The following is a 19422-nucleotide window of genomic DNA, read 5'->3' on the forward strand; positions in this document are numbered from 1 at the left end:
TTTGAAATTTGTGTAGTCCACGCGGACGAAGTCACGAGCATTTGTATAAGGTACCTACTTTGTTCCAGACCTTTCATCATCATCATCATCATGATCAACCCATTGCCGGGCCACTAATGAGCATGGGTCTCCTCTCAGAATAGTTTTGGCCATAGTCTTTTTTTTAATAAGATACAAGTTAACCCTTGACTGCAATCTCACTTGGTGGTAAGTGATGGTGCAGTCCAAGATAAAAGGGGGCTAACCTGGAAGGGGTATGGCAGTTTTTATTAAACCCATACTACACCCCTTTGGTTTCTACGCGGCATCGTACCGTAACGCTAAATCGCTTGGCGGCACGGCTCTGCCGGTAGGGTGTTAACTAGCCACGGCCGAAGCCTCCCGACCAGAGAAATTATAAAATTGGCAGAGCCACCCTAATGATGATGAGGATCGTTTTGTATCTTTTGTCGCACTCAGGTGGTCCAGAACCGCCAATAAATATCTACTGCCGGCCGATTGCGAATCGACTGCATCTATCATTTAATGACAGCATCAATGTCAAAATATGGTTTTCCTATCACGGTTCATTGAGACAGTCCACAAAGGATAGATGTGGACAAAAAAATGTTTTGACAGTTCATTTACACTATCGATAAAATTTATTGTATGAAAAATGCTATTGCGGACGCGTTTTGAAGTTTGATGTCGTATAAGAACCTCGACAAATCTTACGTCAAATGAGGTTTTCATTGAAACAACTCGAGAGGTGTTTTTATCAGTGACATAAGCTATCCGCAAATCGTTTTACTACTCATATTAATTTAAATAAAGTTATGAAAGGGATTAAAAAAGGCTATAGTAATTCTTCTGCTAGATAAGAAATCAATTATTAATTTTAGAAGCTAGTATAATAGTATAAAAGTATTTTTAGATTAATGTAAGTCTCATAAGTACTTTTAAAAGAATATGTGATGACTCTTTCATTAGTAGGTTTGATGCACAGAGTACATTAAATATAGAGGTATACTAACACTGAGAAATGAGAATCACAGAGTACTTTTTACACGCACCTTTAACTTCTTGGAGAACTTATGTGCATTTTAACTAAATAATTAAATATCATTGCTTTAACGGTGATGGAAACCTGCATGCCTGAGAGTTCTCCAAAATGTTATCAAAGGTGTGTGAAGTGAAGTCTACCAATCCGCATTTGGCCAGCATGGTAGACTATGACCAAAACTCTTCTCACACTCAAGAGAACCGTACTCTATAGTGAGCCAGCGACAAGCTGAACATAATAGTATACCTTTGACTCCTTTGAGAACAATACGGAGAACTCTCAGGCATGCAGATTTCCTCATGATGTTTCCTTCACCGCTAAATCAAGTTAAGTATAATTAATTGTTTAAAACGCACATAACTCTCAGAGATGCGTACCTAGAATTGAACCCCCAACCTTCAATTATTCAGAGGTGGACATCCTAACCACTAGGCTCTTCGGGGAACTTCTAAAATTATTCCCCAAAGTAATGTCCAAAAGTCAAATCATTTTCTGATTTAATTGATTTAGCTTTGGAAATTACTTTGGAATTTAAATTATTTAGGCAAATAAAACAACAGTTTGATGATTTTTTATGTATTCTTTTATTAAAGTAGATTAGATTCAGACATTTTAATTATATCACCATCTGCTTCTTATAAATCTAATCTGGCACCGTTCATTATTTTATTTGTGTCTGCACGGGGTCCAAGAGCTCGAGTTCACAACATATTCCAATCCATATCTTTGTCAGGATGAAGAAATGAATGCAGCACTGTATCACCTTTGCCTGAAAAAAAATTATGATAACTGAGTAAGTGACCACTGACTGTGTTGCTTAATCTATACCACTAGGCACTACCAGCTTCTGTTTAGGTATGACGTTGTCTGCGAAGACTTTAGAATCAGTGTATATGGTATCTTTGTTACTAATTTAGCTAATCCAAATTGTTTCTTTAAATATTTGTGGTGCGAAGGAGTAAGAAACATCCAAACTTTCATATGAAGAGCAACGTTTTAGGCAGCTCTAGATACATAAGGAAACATACTCGAGAAAGCACTTGTAGTGTGGAGGTACTTACTATGAAGTCATAACCACCAGTAGCAATGGACTCAATTTGTATAATAGGTACTTTATGAAACGCTGTTAAAACTCCTCTAACTTTTCGGAGTTTAATACCATTGTAACAACTAAATATCACTTGCTTAGCTGTGAAGGAAAGGGAAGATCGTGAGGAAACCCGCATGAGAGCCTTTACTTGTATTGAATGATAACGTTTGTTAACTTACGAGTTCTAACTTCCAAGCAGCCACAGTCCGTCAATAAGGGTCCCAATACTTAGGCAAATCAGTGCCCAGGCATTTGCGTATAAGTTCAGTGAGAAAAACTAAGTCTCCGGAGTCCGAGGAGCAAGCAAAGTTGCAGAATTAATCACAAAAAACAAACGCGTAAACTAAGGAAAAACAACAAAAAATAATTGTACTTTGTGGTCTGGGGTTCTAAATAGTTACCACAGACTAACTACTTATTTGTAATAAGTAACGTAGCCAAATTTAGGAGACTGTTATGTCCATGTAAATTGCTAGATTACCAAGTGATTACCATAGATATTCGATTTAGTCGGGTTATAAATAGGTCCGTGCTACCAATACGTCATCAAAATGTCGATAATGACCAAATGCGATATAGTGCATTAGTCGTCCGCGATAGCAAATTTATCAACTGTAACGATCACGATTCTTAAGGATATTTCTATTGCGATGTCACATGTCAGTTTACGGCAATCGGCCCGCTGATCTAGTATACTAATTCCTCCATTCGTTTTCAGATGAATCAGAACGCAAGCTCTCCGTGATCGCCAACCTGAACCCTGAGAAGCGCGTGGACGTGTCCGTGGACATCGTCCTCCACCAGAACAAGAAGAACATCGTCCATGGCGCGCTGTTCATCGAAGACAACCTCATCAAGTCCGACTACGGCGCTTCCAAGGACAACTTCAACTACTTTGTGGTGAGTCAACAGTGAAACATCTTCTAGGTAAACGCGTACTATCTTAGGCCTCATCATCACTGTGTGCTAGCTAGCTAGAATGACATTTCAACTTTGTAGAGCGTTCTCTATGTCACTCATACCTTTATGACGTTTTGTCGGTCTCAACGACAGGGACAGCGCTCTACAAATCTGATATCTCCTTCTAAAGGTTATACATTACTTTCGACCGCGTACTGTACTTAATGAAAATTTAAAAATGGCTGCCATGAAAATTAAAATAAAAGTGTTATTTCTTATGCTATGGTACGGAACCCGTCATGTGCGAATCCGACTCGTACTTAACCGGTTTTTATAATACAGTTCTTGCAATTCACGAAGGCGAGTGAACTTTACTTGGGGTAGGTACGTACGTCGTTTACATGGTCATTGCGTGAGTGTGTGTGCATGTCGGACCAATCAGTCGCGAGCAAACGCACACATTTAGTGTACTTTACGTATAACGATACGGCTTAAACACAAGCATGAGTCATTGGCCTTCGTGAAATGCAAGAACTCTACCTGAAAACTGCCGATACTCGATAATTTCATATTTCTTATACAGGTTGCATTCAAGAAGGACTTAAGTGTGCTACAAGATCGGATCAAGAATATTGGTGAAAAAGCAAATGAGGACGTGAAAAATACGTTGAAGCGAATCGAGCCCACATACAAACAGCTAGAGCAGGCGTACCGGGACGACTTCGAGAAGCTGGCCCAGGACATCTCTAACGACAAGGCTTTGAAGGAAATTTCGGAAGCTCTGTAAGTCTAAATATATAAAAGGAAAAGATGACTGACTGACTTATCTATCGGTACAGCTCAAACTACTGGACGGATCGGGCTGAAATTTGGCATGCAGATAGCTATTATGACGTAGTCATCCGCTAAGAAAGAATTTTTGAAAATTCAATCCCTGAAGGCGTGAAATAGGGGTTTGAATTTTGTGTAGTCCACGCGGACAAAGTCGTGAGCATAAGCAAGTATTAACTATACAGAGTATAACTAGTACGCTTAGTATAAGATTTTTCGTCTCGCCAACGTTGCTAGAATTCGAGAGTCGGAACTCAATAACGTGAAAATAAAATGGACCTAAAGAGCCTTGAATTGAAGTCAAAAATTCAATGCCACTGATTTTAATTTGTGTGTGGTGTCATTCCACCACCTTGGGAACCCAGCGTCTATCGGCTTTACGAACTATGTGCCCTGCTTAATGCCACTTCCGCTTCGTAACCCGTTGAGCTATGTCGGTTACTCTAGTTCTCCTACGGATCTCCTCATTTTTGATTTGTTCACTTAAAAGAGTAAAATAAAAAGGGTGCCTGTCCACTGAAGCAGAACGGAGCGTAGATTCGTATAGTTGACCAATCAGAGTTTTGTCAGATGACGGAATAAAATTATCACGTTATTAACCGACAATCTGATTGGTCTGCTCAACACATTCCGCTCCGCTCTGCTTCAGTGGACAGGCACCCTTAAGGTAATCTTGTTTGTTAAAGGCACGTGTTCGCCAAAGTGATCGCGAAGATGATCGATGACATCGTGACAGCCTTCAAGCCGATGGCCGACAAGCTCGCCGAAACTATCTCGGCACTTAGCAACAAGATCGCCGAAATGTACGATAAAAAGGTAAGCTATTTAAAATAATCTAGATTTTCTATTCGCGATTTAATTCGTCTAAATAATTTTAAATACAATATCAAAAACTGAGTGAACATACATATTTCAAATTTCGTCACTGGCAGCAAGCGAACCGTAGCTTATTGGTCAGAGAGTAGGGCGCGATCCCAGGATACGCGGGTTCGATTCCTGCAATATAACTATATGATGGTTTTGGTTTTTCGGAAATTCTGTCGGAACTCTTTAATTTTGCGGGATAAAAAGTATGCCTATGTCCTTTCCCGGGATGCAAGCTATCTCTGTACCTAATTTCTTCAAAATCGGTTGAACGGATGGGCCGTTAAAGGCTAGCAGACAGACAGACAGACCCACTTTCGCATTTATAATATTAGTATGGATTATTTGGAAAGTGTAGGTAAAACACTATAAAAATTATAGTATGTAGATACATGCTTGTTTAAAACTATTCTTATTTATGTTTTTTCATGAAGCTTCAAGAAGAAAAAAGAGCTTTTAATCTATAATATATTTTGATACTTTAAAATACCTCGATAAAAGAGGGTGGCCTAAAACAGCTGTGCTGTTTGGCGGACATACTCAATGATCTAAAAAAGATCTGGGCTCTCAAGTCGCGCCTACAAAAATTTGTTTTTGTTTGTGGATTTTCCATTCAACTTCAAAAGTACTTGTACATTACGCGGCAGAAAATAATGTAGGTATATCGACCTTTAGAAAGAGCTAGCGGTTTTGTAGAGCACTGTCTCTGTCGTTGAGACAGACAAAACGTCACATAGGTATGAGTGACAGACACAACGCTCTACAAAGCCGAAATCTCATTCCAAAGGACGATGTACATTATTTTCTGCCGCATACCTACTGTAAAAGTTTTATTGGAATAAAAAATATTTCTATTCTATTTCTTGTTTGTCCCTCGTCCAGATCGCCCCATTCTTTAATGCGCTGTACGCTACCATAGCGGAAGTGGTGAAGACCCAGTTTGATGGCCTCCTGGACATCGCAGCGCACTTTACCGCCATCATCATGGACTTCTTCGAGAGGCACAAGCCTGAGCTGCAGGAGCTCACCAATGTCTTCACTGAAATTTTCAAAGGTATGGATGTTTGGTAATTAATTTTTAACGGGTAACTCCAAACGTCAAACAGTCAGTTTTCGTTTATTTTCTGACAGTGACGTTGTCACTGTCAATGACATTCACGTTTTTTCGGTTGGATCGGCCGCTGCTCGCCGCCACATCTCGGTATAGTTTTAATTCTTTCGACTATATTTCGGCAATACCACATTACACGAACATTCCACCACTAAACAAAAGTGAAGTGCAAAGTGAACAAGCAAGAGTCGGGCCCGACGTTCATCTTATGAGGAGCAGAACACCTTACAAGGTAATACTAGCAACTGATTTACACTATAATCGGGTTAATTGTGGATTTATCTGGCTCCGCGAACCGCGGACGAAACAATGGACTTCTTTCTTTCTCTTTTTCTCTGAGTTCTATCTGATCTTTGAATGAATAGACTTGTTCGCTCTATTTTTTGGTAGGAAATTCCAATTCTTTCTCTCTCTTTCTCTGAGTCTCTGACTAGTCTTCGAATTTATATACTTGTTCTCTCTCTTTTTTGGTAGGTAAGGCATTCCAAACCAGTGGTAGTTGCGTTTGACGATTAAAAAGTACTTTTAACAGTTTAATCATCATCATTATCATCATCATCATCAACCGATAGACGTCCACTCCTGGACATAGGTCTCTTGTAGGGACTTCCACACGCCGCGGTTTGCGCCCCCTAAATCCAGCGGCTCCCGCAGACTTGCCTGATGTCATCCGTCTCCACTCTCCCACTTTCCAATGCAAGATCACCATTCTACACCTCGGGACCCTAACGTCTATTGGTTTTTCAAACTGTGTGCCCTGCCCATTGCCACTTCAGCTTTGCAACCCGTTGAATCGGTTATCCTGATTCTCCTACGGATCTCCTTATTTCTGATTTGATCACATAGAAAATCTCTAACCATCGCTCGCTGAGTGACTCTGAGCTTACTTATGAGGCCCATACTTAGCGACTACCTTTGCTGCAAATTATAAAGTTGTTCTCTTTGCAGACCTCACACGCATCGTCGTCGCTCAGCTGAAGGAATGGCGCGGGAAGTCCGCCGCGTTCATATCCGAGCTGTTCGAGCAGATCAAGGAGATGCCCTTCGTTGCCTTCCTCAAAGAAAAGGTATGGATATTTTGGATGCATCCTAGGATTATATTCATAAGCGCTTTATTCGCCATCCATCTTGCTGTACGTCTCGCCAAGGCCATGCACGATGCACGATGCAAAAAGACCGTGAATAGGCCGTGGCGTACGTCAATAATTATTATTAATTGTTTGCTGGATGTGCACGACGAGTTTTGCAACCAGCGAGCGCCACCACCCCCACCACCGCCCGCGTCGTGCAGATAGACAGTGAATAGCGCGGACGTACAGCAGAGTCGTCCTGCGTCGTGCATGCTTGATCGTGATAGACTTGCTGTACAGCAGATTTTACCATTTAGAGTAAAGGCGGGATGGATGCCCCACTTTTTGAGCTGACCTTGGCGGGACGTACAGCAAGGTGGATGGTGCATAAAGCGCTTTAGGACAAGTAAGGTACGCAACGGGGATGGAACGGCTCGCACACCCGCGCAGCCCCAGCTCTAACCCGGTGCGGCGAGCGCGGGTGGCCTCATATCGCGATTGCCACCTGTCACGGACTATACAGTCATTTTAGATCTTGATACAGTCTAGAATTTTACGCCTAAATCTGAGATCCTGAGAGCCTGAGATCGAACTTCCGACCTCCGATTAGAAGGTGGACGTCCTAACCACTAGGCTATCACGTTAAATAATAAACTACGACCATATTATAATAAATCACAAGATCATATTCCATGACTAGCTTATGCTCGCGACTTCGTCCGCGTGGACTACACAAATTTCAATTTCTTAGGGGTTGAATTTTCAAAAATCCTTTCTTAGCTGATGCCTACGTCATAATAGCTATCTGCATGCCAAATTTCAGTCCAATCCGTCCAGTAGTTTGAGCTGTGCGTTGATAGATCAGTCAGTCAGTCAGTCGCCTTTTCCTTTTATATATTTAGATAAATCATCTCCTTTTCTCTCCATTTGATCATTAACTTTCTTCTCTTTTTTCCACAGTGGCAAGAATTAGCAGTTCCAGATCAATTCCTGAACATCATGAACGTTGCCTTCGATTCTGCGCGCGAGGTCATGCCCACTGAAGAATCCAAGACCTTCCTCGATGTCCTTCGCAGTTATGCCCAAAAGGTTAGTATTTTACAGGAAGGTCATACTTGTGGTGTCACCATCATCATCAGACCGTCCACACGTCCACTATTGGACGTAGGCCTTCCCTAAAGAGCATACCCGGTCCTCAGCCTTCCTCATCCTGCCACTGCCACACAGTGACGGCGACGGTTGTATCTTGAAACTTCTTTATAGAGTGAGTCCAGATTGCAGAAAACTCCGTTAGTGCGAGTACTGTCGGCGGTACATTTGTTCGGGAGTACGTCATGAAATGTTATCGATTGAATAGCGACATCTAGTTGCAATTGTGGCAACCGCCACAACGTCACCACTAGGCTATCACCTCTTCAATGCTCACCTAATTTCATATTATTTATTCTATATCCTAACTCTTCTCTTCTCACTCTAACAGAAATTGCGTCAAGAGAAGTTCGACGAACAAAGGGAACTCAGGGTTGTCTACGAGAAACTGGTCGCTGCTGTTACCTCCCTGGTGCAGTACGTGCGTCAGACCGCAGGACAATACGGCATCTCCTACCCTACCATCGGCTTTGTAAGTACTAATTTTCAAAAATCTTTTCTTAGCCAATGTCTACGTCATAATAGCTAAGTAGGTATCTGGTTTAAAAATTTCAGGACGATCCATCCAGCAGTTTGAGCTGTGCCTTAACAGATCAGCCAGTTAGTCAGTCAGCTTTTCCTTCTATTTAGACTAGCGTATGCCCACGACTTCGTCCACGTGGACTATAGTAAAACTCAAACCTTTAATGTACCCCCTTATAAATTAAATTTCGTAGCTCGTAGCTTTAGTTTTAAGTTTGCGTAATAATTATCACCACTATATCTTACAAATGTAACACCATACCAGACCATCAATACGAGTAATTTATTACCTATTTTGAATAAATCATTTGACTTTGACTTTGACTTTGACTTTCCAAAACCCTTTCATAGCGGTTGTCTACGTCATAATAGCTATCTGCATGCCAAATTTCAACTCAATCAGTCCAGTAGTTGCATTGATAGATCAGTCAGTCAGTCAGCTTTTCCTTTTATATATTTAGACTAGCTTATGCTCGCGACTTCGTCCGTGTGGACTATGCAAATTTCAAACCCCTGTTTCATCCCCTTAGGGGTAGAATTTTCAAAAATCCTTTCTTAGCGGATGCTTATGTCATAATAGCAATCTGCATGCCAAATTTCAGCCCGATCCGTCCAGTACTTTGAGCTGTGCGTTGATAGATCAGTCAGTCAGTCACTCACCTTTTCCTTTTATATATTTAGATGATTATGCCCATTTATTTGTTCCTCAGGCCAACTTCCAAGGCTTCTCGCCAATATCGCTGCCTTCGTTCAAGGGCTCAGGTGGATGGAGCCTCATCACGCAGGCTCTCCAGGGCGACTTCGTGAACCCGTGGGCTCTGATCAAGGCCTACAGACCAAGAAGCCTCAACCCCCTTGACGAATTTCCAGCCAAGAGTAAGTAAACTTATCACATCTGAAACTTCTACCAGAGGTTAAAATGAATCTACCAGAGTTTAAAATGAATATCTGGTACGATGCCGTGTAGAAACCAAAGAGGTGTGGGTTTAATAAAAACTGCCATACCCGTTCCAGGTTATCCCGCTTTCATCTTAGACTGCATCATCACTTACCTCCAGGTGAGATTGCAGTCAAGGGCTAACTTGTATATGGATAAAATTAAAAAAAAGAACCACCCGTTTCGCAAAGGTGTTTAGTCGTGGAGAAGAAAGGGCAAAGAAACTCTACGACACACATCTTTTAAAAACATTAAAACATTCAATAAAATAGTAGGTATAATATAGTACCTAAAACATATTTGGTACACAGTTATAACAAGTAAGGTATAAAAGGTAAATGGTTACAATACAATAAAACATAAGAATACTAATTAGCTTTAATATAACCCGCCGTTCTACCAGACCAGACGTGAGCAACTAATTTTTTTTTTTTTAATTTACAAAAACAAGTCGTTGACAGCGACAATCTAAATTCTGGTGGGAGGCTTCGGCCGTGGCTAGTTACCACTCTGCCGGCAAAGCCGTACCGCCAAACGATTTGCCATTCCAGTACGATGCCGTGTAGAAACCAAAGGGCAAACTGCCATACCCCTTCCAGGTTAGCCCGCATCTATCTTAGATTGAATCATCACTTACCACAGGTCCAGTGGCGTGCAGGTCATAGAGGCATAAATGCACTGCTTACCCCAGTTGCAATAGCTCAATGCATATTCTTCATTATGACCTGCCATTAAACAGGTTCCTACCTAACTAATGCCTACCCTGACTTCAAACCCTGTGCACGCCACTGCACAGGTCAAGGGCTAACTTGTATCTGAATAAATAAATAAAAAACACTTTGTCCACAGTGCGTGCAGTCATCATCAACGGCATGCACATCTTCACCTTCGACGGTCGCCACCTCACCTTCCCTGGCACGTGCCGCTACGTGCTTGCCCACGACCATGTCGACCGCAACTTCACCCTCATCAGCCAGCTGCAGAATGGACATCCCAAAGCCATCATCCTGGAAGACAAGAGCGGCATCACTATCGAGCTGAAGGAGAATGGACAAGTGAGTTTACTATACTTCCCGAGACCTATCATGATGTCTTACACCAGCCTTACAGAACGAACATCCCAAAGTTATCCTCTTGGAACACAAGAGCGGCAGATTGAGCAGAAAGAAAATGAACAGTTAAAATTTACATTTTACGGTAACCATGGGAAAACCCAATATCAATTTTCATGGAAATAACTTGAAATAACTTTCATACAAACTTTCATTCTTTATTTAACCCTCTTGGCAATAGAATTTTCAAAAATCGTGAAGTACGTATTTTTTTATTCTTAACCGAAAGCCAATTTTCATCGACTTAACTTTAAAAATGACGGACTTTCATACATACTTCCATCCCCCATTTAACCCACTTAAGGGTGGAATTTCAAAAAATCCTTTCTTAATAACCTACTCTTTACAAAGAACACACCCTCAAAATTTCATGTCTCTGGAACCAGCGGTTTAGGCTGTGCGTTGATATATTATAAGTCAGTCAGTCAGGACTTTGGATTGTATATATGCAGAAGATTGGGAACATTCTTGAAAAACCATACAAACATGGTGATGTTAATTCCCATTCTGTTTCTCCCCAGGTTGCTCTGAACGGCGCAAACCACGGCTACCCAATTATCGAGAAGGAGGTGTTCGCATTCAGAGAGGCTAAGGGACGCATCGGCCTGGGATCGCTGTATGGACTTATGGTCTTCTGTACCAGCAAACTTGAGGTAAGAGCACTTAAACAACCAGCAGACTATCACTGATTGGAAGATATTTTGACACTGGTGGCTTCAAACTCACTTTTTTTTATTAAAAAGGCAAACTAACGTGCAGGCAAGTCATCTGTTGCCGGCCTTTCAGGATTTCTTTGTTCTGACCCTTGATCAGACCTTAAGGAATTACCGTGTAAACTAAAATGATTACCGTGTTGAAATCTAGTGGAACACTGCCGTAGGGAATTGGTTCATTCCAGGCATTTCTCGGTAGTCTCGGAGTCATAGTCATAGTCAGTCAATGGCTGCCGGCTAACCCAGGCTAACGGAGTCATAGTCATAGTCATAGTCAGTCAACGGCTGCCGGCTAGGAAATTCATGAGTTTTATAGCAGTTCTGTTTTATCGTGTAGGTGTGTTACGTCGAAGTATCCGGCTTCTACCACGGCAAGCTTCGCGGTCTGCTTGGAGACGGCAACAACGAACCTTTCGATGACTTCAGGATACCCAACGGAAAGGTGAGTGTTCAGTGATTAATGATCTATTATTGCTTATATCTTACAATCGGAGACATCTTTTTAAAGCTAAAGCAAAATTTTCAAAATTCTTTTTGAGAATTTACACTCAAACGAGAAGGAAAGCTGAAGCCCCCTCCTTCCCCCCCCCCCCCATTGTCCTTTCCCCATCCTTCTCACCCCCTACCTCCTCCCTCTTACTCCCACCGCCTCCTCCTCACCTATCTCCTCCTCCTCACCCCCTTTGCAAAGTGCCTTCAATCTTTATTGCACCCAGTAAGAAAAGAGGACACTTTTCAGGCGATGCAGAAACACAACTTTGTGATGGTTTATTTTGCCTCATGTGAAAAGTGTCTAATTTGTGTTGTTACATTCCCTTTTTTATTCGAGGCACTGAAATATTAAATAACAATGTAACATGATACCAATTTGGCCAATTATATCTTTGGCCACAACTTAACTATCTTCTATCTTCCTCCCTCTAGATCGTCACATCAGAGAGCGACTTCGGAAACGCGTACAAAATGGCGGGCAGCTGTAAACCTGTGGAGACTCCGGCTCACGACCATCACCAGATGCACATGGCTCTCCCGAAAGCATGCGAGGAAATCTTTGGAGGCACCTCACCTCTCAGACCCTTGTCTCTGCTGCTGGACAACCAGCCATTCAGGTACGAACTTACATTATCTTATGTGCCCTATTATCTTCTTGATATTTTAGCAAGGATGTATTTATCATGAACAACTCAACTCAACTCAAATTATGTATTTAGAACTAGATGATGCCTGCGACCTCGTCCGCGTGGATTTAGATATTTAATAATCCCGTGGGAACTCTTTGATTTTCCGGGATAAAAACCGGCCAAATGCGAGTCAGGCTCGCGCAATGAGGGTTTCTGATTAGACAGAGATAGCGATATAGCATTTTGACGTCACAACTTACTAATGCCATAGTAGCTTCGTGCGGTTTCATACAAATTTTCTTTTTGCGAGAAAGGGATAGAAGACCCTCCCACTCCAAAATTAAAATGCCTGTAACTTTGTAAATTTTTTTTTAGCGTACGGCATTATTTTTATCCTAGTTTATAATAAAGTAATAGGTAATGTTTATCAAATTCAAAAATAGGAAAATACCCAATTTAATTTAATCATCAGACAAGCATGCATCCACGCCTGCGGTGAAAACTCCCCCAAAGCAGCTCAGGAAGCCTGTGACCTTGGACGAGGATACGCCATCCTGGCACAGACTGGCCTGCTGCCAGCCGTCCTGCCTGCCCACTGCTTGAAGTGCACTGATGCAGACAAGCCCAGGGAAATTGGTGAAATCTACGACATCAAGATGCCCACCAAGCAAGCCGACATCATTGTGACGGTTGAAATTACTGAGGTAAGTGAAAATTGATTTTGACTTGACGTGACTTGCACAAACCAATTCCTCCTGACAGACAGACAGACAGACAGACATTGTCACACACAGTCCGCGTGGAATTAGGTTTTTAAAAATCCCGTGGGAACTCTTTGGTTTTCCGGGATAAAAAGTAACATAATGTCACTCTCCAGGTTCTTATCTATACCCATGCAAAAAATCACGTCGATCCGTTGCACCGTTGCGACGTGATTGAAGGACAAACCAACAAACAAACACACTTTCTCATTTATAATAAGGGTGATTGATTTGATAAATGACTAATCTTTTGCAGTCCTCCGAAAAGATGTACAAGGACCTCATAGTCCCACTGGTGGGCCAGGTCATCGACCAGCTGAAGAGCAGGCGCATCACAGACGTCAAGGTCTACCTCATCGGCATCACCTCCAAGTACCCATACCCCATCATTTATGATACTGACCGTAAGTATTTTGAGCCTATCGTCCTCTTTTTATCCCTTACTAGCTTACCCGCCCCGGCTTCGCTCGGGTGGAATTTAGAAAATCGACGTGGAGCCTAGATTTTCAAAAATCCTGAATTAGGTATTGCTCGTATTTTTTTTGTAACCGAAACCCCAAATATCAATTTTCATGGAAATAACTTTAAAAATGACTTTCATACAAACTTCCATCCGATATTGATATCCGATATGAACGAGTGAACACTTAATAGGCATATGTACAAACTAGAAATAAGTAGCTAAGTAAAAATGTAAAAACTGTTTGTGTTCCATAATAAAAAATAAAAAATAAAATATATCCGATTGCATAAGATGTGTGAATGGATTATTTCAAAGTTAGGATGTCAAGTTGTAGTTATATAAGTTCTTAGCGGATGCCTAGGTACGTCATAATAGCTATCTGCATGTCAAATTTCAGCCCGTTCCGTCCAGTAGTTTGAGTTGTACGTTGATAGATCAGTCAGTCCCTTGTCCTTTTAATTATTTAAATAATCTGTCCCATAGTGAAACTAAAGAGTGCCAAGGTGCATTTCGACGACAAATCGCGCTACAACAAGCTGAAGCCGCTGCAAGTGGGCGACCCTCGCACCGACTACTACATCAGGTTCCTCGCCAACATTGTTGAGAACATCAGAGTCAGTTTCGGTAAGTTCCACCTTTACACGGGCTACGGTCCCCACATCAACGTCAGTAGATATTTATTGGCGGTTCTCGACCACCTGAGTGCGACAAAAGATACAAAACGATCCTTCATCATCATTAGGATGGCTCTGCCAATTTTATAATTTCTAAATTTCTTGTCTGGTCTGGTGGGAGGCTTCGGCCGTGGCTAGTTACTGCCCTACCAGCAAAGTCGTGCCGCCAAGCGATTTAGAGTTCCAGTACGATGCCGTGTAGAAACCAAAGGGGTATGGGTTTATTAAAAATTGCCATACCCCTTCCAGGTTAGCCCGCTTCCATCTTAGACTCAGACATGGGCGTTTGGAACCCTCGTAGCTTTAGTTTTAAGTTTGCGTATTAATTATCACCACTATATCTTACAAATCCAACATCTGACTATCAAAAAGAGTAATTTATTGCCTATTTTGAATAAATCATTTGACTTTGACTTTGACTTTGACTGCATCGTCACTTACCAACAGGTGAGATTGCAGTCAAGGGCTAACTTGTATCTGAATAAAATAAAATAAAAAATGTTCGAGAAATGAGAAAAGAAGGTACCTTTTGCTAACTCAAGCTGCTTGATGGGCGCATCAAGGTGCTTGAGTAGCTTGCTATTAAGCCACTAATGTGCTATTTTGGTGCAGGTCTCCAGAACATCATGGTCTCCTACGACACTGTCTACGACCTGCCTCTCCGCGCTGGAGCCGTCAAGCACATGATCAGCGGTATTGGCGACTCTTGCTTTAGACAGGAACCATTCGTGAGTACTCCATCCATCATTTCTACTACGATCTTAATGGAGTAGACTCCATTAAGATCTTAGTTGTCTTTAACTGACAACTGACAGTCTGAAGAACATACTTTTAATACGCGACAGTTCGATTATGTAACTAAGAAACGCGAAAAAACATTTTATAAAACCTGTATTTTTTTTAAGTTCGCAATGTATTACAAATAAAACACCTGACTGATGCTAGGGGTACCGCGGAGTCAATGCTGCGTCGTAGGCGGGGCATTGACTCCGAGTTTGCACGCTATACATTGCGGGTTTGAAAAATACTAAATCACTAAAACTATAAGTAATTACACACAGAGAATTCAACTCCTAGAGTACGGATATACAAGGTTTTGCACGAAACAAAATCGTAAAATGTTGGCGGGGGACAGGGGAGAATGCTTTGTTGTGATTGGTGGACTCAAAAGTCACGTAATCAAAACAATGTGCGGAATGAGGGTACCGAACGGGCGTGGGCCGACTTTCATGCTAAAGCTTAAAGCAAGTGCCTAAGCTTGGCGAGCGGAGGCGTTCGGCTATTAGGCGTCTATAGGAGGTGGTCTGTGGTAATTACACACAATTGATTGTTTGTATGTCCTAGGTCACGTGACCACATGAGTCCTGCCTGATATTATGAAGTTCTCTAACTTTAAACTGTTAATTTTTCAGACAAGCTCGTTACGCTCGGTGATGTACGACGCGTTCTTCAAGAACCTCGGCCTGTCCTACTCCCTCATCAAGGGAACTCCTGGCATGAAGATCGGAGGCGGCAAGGACGTCAACCAAGTCGTTGGTAAGATTTATTTCTAGACTCTATCCACGGAGAGGAGTTAGTATACGGCCATTGACTTCTATATTACTTCGTATGGGCAGGGTTATTGAACAAACAAAATGGCACCGACTCATTGGTGCTTTAGCACCAATGCAACCTCAGTGACGTCTAGATTTCAAACGGGTCGTTCATTAGTATCTAAGAGGTGGCGCTGATTTATTTGGTTACTAAACCGTGAAAATTTTTGTTCATTTGACCATCAGTACCCTTATTATAAATGCGAAAGTGTGTTTGTTTGTTGGTTTGTCCTTCAATCACGTCGCAACGGTGCAACGGATTGACGTGATTTTTTGTATGGATATAGATAAAGACCTGGAGAGTGACATAGGCTACTTTTTATCCCGGAAAATCAAAGAGTTCCCACAGGATTTTTAAAAACCTAATTCCACGCGGACAAAGTCGCGGGCATCAGCTAGTAATATTATATTGTCGTTTATATCGATGTATACGGCTCTCTCTGTTACATTATCTCATACAAATGACAAAGACAAAAGATACAGTGGGCGTTAACTATTTTGAGTGACCAACCGATCACAAACGGACCTAGGTATGTTTTCGTATTGAATTTCGAATGTTTTTTGAAATCATAGGTTTTCTTAGTACGGAAAACATAGGTTCATTTGCCACTCAAAATGGCTAAGGAAAGGAAGGAGTTTCGACTTTCAGCGATGGGGATTAAAACGTAGGTAGCTATACCGAAAAAGCTCAATGTAAATGTATTTTGTTCTCGCAGGTTTCTCCAAGCACGGCGTGCTACTGCTGGGTGACAGGAAGCAGAAGGAAACCGAAACTCTGAGGAGTACCCTCCACCTGGAGATGCCAGACGATTGCATTGAATTCTCGCAAGATGTAAGTTTCTATAACTGAAAAGTAAAATCTGATAATGCAAAACCAGCCAAGGGTGAGTCAGACTCACGCATAGAGGGTTCTGTACTTACTAGTCGTATTTTTTCGACACTTTGAACAATAAATCGCCAGTGTTCCCGCTGGTCTTCCATTGAGCCAGAAGTTTCGGACAGTATAATTAATAATCTTGAGCCTCAATAGCTCAACAGGTAAAGGAATGGACTGAAAACCGAAAGGTCGCCGGTTCAAACCCCGCCCGTTGCACTATTGTCGTACCTACTCCTACCGTACTCCTTGCACAAGCTTTACGCTTAGTTGGAGGGGAAAGGGGAATATTAGTCATTTAACATGGCTAATATTCTTTTTTTTTTTTTAAATCCTTATCCTAATCCTAATATTATAAAATATGTGAAAGTGTGGATGTTTGGGTGTTTGGATGTTTGTTACTCAATCACGCAAAAACGCCTGAACGGATTTGGATTAAATTTGGAATGGAGATAGATTATACCCTGGATTAACACATAGGCTATTTTTTATCCCGGAAAATCATAGATTTCCCGCGGGATTTCGAAAAATGTAAATCCACGCGGACGAAGTCGCGGGCATAATAGAAATATTTTTATTAGGGTTCCGTACCTCAAAAGGACAAAGAATCCTTCACTTTGGTGTCTGTCTGTCCGTCATAATGATGTCGGCTTGCTTGGTGGGCATCTTGATGTCGTAGATTTCACCAATTTCCCTGGGCTTGTCTGCATTTATTATTCTAGTTAATTTAATAACTAATCGATGAATTGTTTTCCCAGACGGCAGGCTACACGTTCTCAGCGAGCACCTTCGAGTCCTGCGACGCTGGCAAGCAGAAGCAGTACCTGCAGACCGCTGCCACCTCCATCGTAACCCGCATGCTGCACGAGACCGTGCTGCAGGTCTGCACGTGCAGCTATGTGGACATCTACCGAGCGCGGTCGGTCTGTGTCGTCAAGGAGAGGAAAGAAGTGGTATGTGTCTTATCATCATCATCAAATCAAATCAAATCAAACTTTATTTGCTCAAATGTAGGTTTACAAGATGTTTTACAATTTACTTAAATAGTACCACTACATTTGCCACGCAATGGCATGCAAATATTTACTCACTTGAGTTCATAATAATATTTAAACATTTTAAAAATTCAAAAATTGACAACTACAACTTACATAGAAGATTTTAAAGTTTAAATTACCTAGAGTGATTTCCATTATAAATACTATCTGTCCCGGCTTACTCACGTGTGTAGTCGACGTTGGGTTCGAAACTAGTCGGGCTAACGTCGACTACACACGTGAGTAAGCCGGGACAGATAGTATTTACATAGAAGATAATAACACATGTCACATACTAATTATCTATTCATGATCAACCCATCGTCGGCTCACTACAGAGCACGGGTGTCCTCTCACCATTTTGGCCATAGTCTACCACGCTGGCCATGTGCGGATTGGTAGACTTCTCACTTCACACACCTTTGAGAACATTATGGAGAACTCTCAGGTATGCAGGTTTCCTCACGACGTTTTCCAAGTGATATTTAATTATACTTAAAACGCAAATAACTCCGAAAAGTTGAGGTGCGTGCGATCGAACCCCCGACTTCCGATTAGAAGGTGAACATCCTAACCATTAAGCTATCACAGCTTACTCCCTTCGATACGGAACCCTAAAAAGGAGATCAGTCACTCCTAAAAAAATTAACCTGCTTGAACCTATACCTAATATATTTATATGTTTGTATGCTAATATGTTTTTACTTTGTTTTCAGGCTCGCAGACGAAAGTAAAGACAACCCATCGCTAATCTCCAGCGCTACATCTACCAAATACTTTTAGTTTTACCACTACGGGCTCAGCAATATCAGCAAAGAGAAATTTTTGGAAAAAAAATGCATAAGTTGATAATAAATGAGAATTTTTGAAAATTAATTTTACAAAAACAGGGTCGTAGCTAGAGGGTAAATATAAGAGGGTTTATCCCCTTTGAAATGTTTGTTTGAAGTAATGTTTAAACTTTTTGCAGTGGGATTTTTGTATTTTGTTTATAGTTGGTTGGAGATGGCTTCGTTTTATTTTCATAAAATGATAGACAGTCTATTATCTAAACCTAAAATAATTATTATTATGCATTTATGGCTAAGTGTAATAAAAATATAGAGAACGTTTCAGTTACTTTTTGTACAACTAAAGTTACAAAAATTATAATTTTACAGTTTTAATCTTTTGTTAGTAAATTTTATCTCTACATTTCGAACTTTTGCTATTTATCAATTTAAAACGCCAATTTAAATATGACGATTGATTTATACATATACAATTGCTAACCCTAAACTTTTTCTCTAGCTACATCTCTGAAGAAATAATAAGAATAAATATACAGGAAATAAAAATATTTTTCGAAAAGGAATGATTGTAAATTATTATTATTTTTATCATTTTATCGATTTAATTGTTATTTTTTATCAGCTTATGTTAGAGCCTGTATATTTTAGACACCAATTTGTTGTTAAGCATAGAGTAAACTATTTATGTCAAAGTGCCGAACCAAATGTAAAGTTTTGATAGAAAGCTGTATTAAAACAAATTGTAATGTAATAAAAATATATTATTTA

The 19422-nt window shown here is 41.0% G+C and overlaps 1 protein-coding gene across 1 annotated transcript in view; it reads left to right on the top strand.

Moving 5' to 3' along the window:
- apolpp (retinoid- and fatty-acid binding glycoprotein apolipophorin) overlaps nucleotides 1–19422 on the top strand; it is a 78324-nt gene extending 58902 nt beyond the window's left edge. The window contains exons 40-59 of the mRNA XM_034980895.2: nucleotides 2851–3032; nucleotides 3616–3815; nucleotides 4550–4679; nucleotides 5610–5781; nucleotides 6787–6905; nucleotides 7869–7997; nucleotides 8389–8529; nucleotides 9290–9455; nucleotides 10366–10571; nucleotides 11150–11281; nucleotides 11679–11783; nucleotides 12266–12450; nucleotides 12935–13166; nucleotides 13480–13627; nucleotides 14170–14310; nucleotides 14973–15088; nucleotides 15773–15896; nucleotides 16669–16784; nucleotides 17585–17779; nucleotides 18580–19422. Coding sequence (XP_034836786.1) covers nucleotides 2851–3032; nucleotides 3616–3815; nucleotides 4550–4679; nucleotides 5610–5781; nucleotides 6787–6905; nucleotides 7869–7997; nucleotides 8389–8529; nucleotides 9290–9455; nucleotides 10366–10571; nucleotides 11150–11281; nucleotides 11679–11783; nucleotides 12266–12450; nucleotides 12935–13166; nucleotides 13480–13627; nucleotides 14170–14310; nucleotides 14973–15088; nucleotides 15773–15896; nucleotides 16669–16784; nucleotides 17585–17779; nucleotides 18580–18597 — 2957 coding nt within the window. The 3' untranslated portion in view covers nucleotides 18598–19422. The remainder of the gene's footprint in view (nucleotides 1–2850; nucleotides 3033–3615; nucleotides 3816–4549; nucleotides 4680–5609; nucleotides 5782–6786; nucleotides 6906–7868; nucleotides 7998–8388; nucleotides 8530–9289; nucleotides 9456–10365; nucleotides 10572–11149; nucleotides 11282–11678; nucleotides 11784–12265; nucleotides 12451–12934; nucleotides 13167–13479; nucleotides 13628–14169; nucleotides 14311–14972; nucleotides 15089–15772; nucleotides 15897–16668; nucleotides 16785–17584; nucleotides 17780–18579) is intronic.

Source organism: Maniola hyperantus, chromosome 23 (assembly GCF_902806685.2).
Source record: "Maniola hyperantus chromosome 23, iAphHyp1.2, whole genome shotgun sequence".
NCBI classification, from domain to species: Eukaryota; Metazoa; Arthropoda; class Insecta; order Lepidoptera; family Nymphalidae; genus Maniola; species Maniola hyperantus.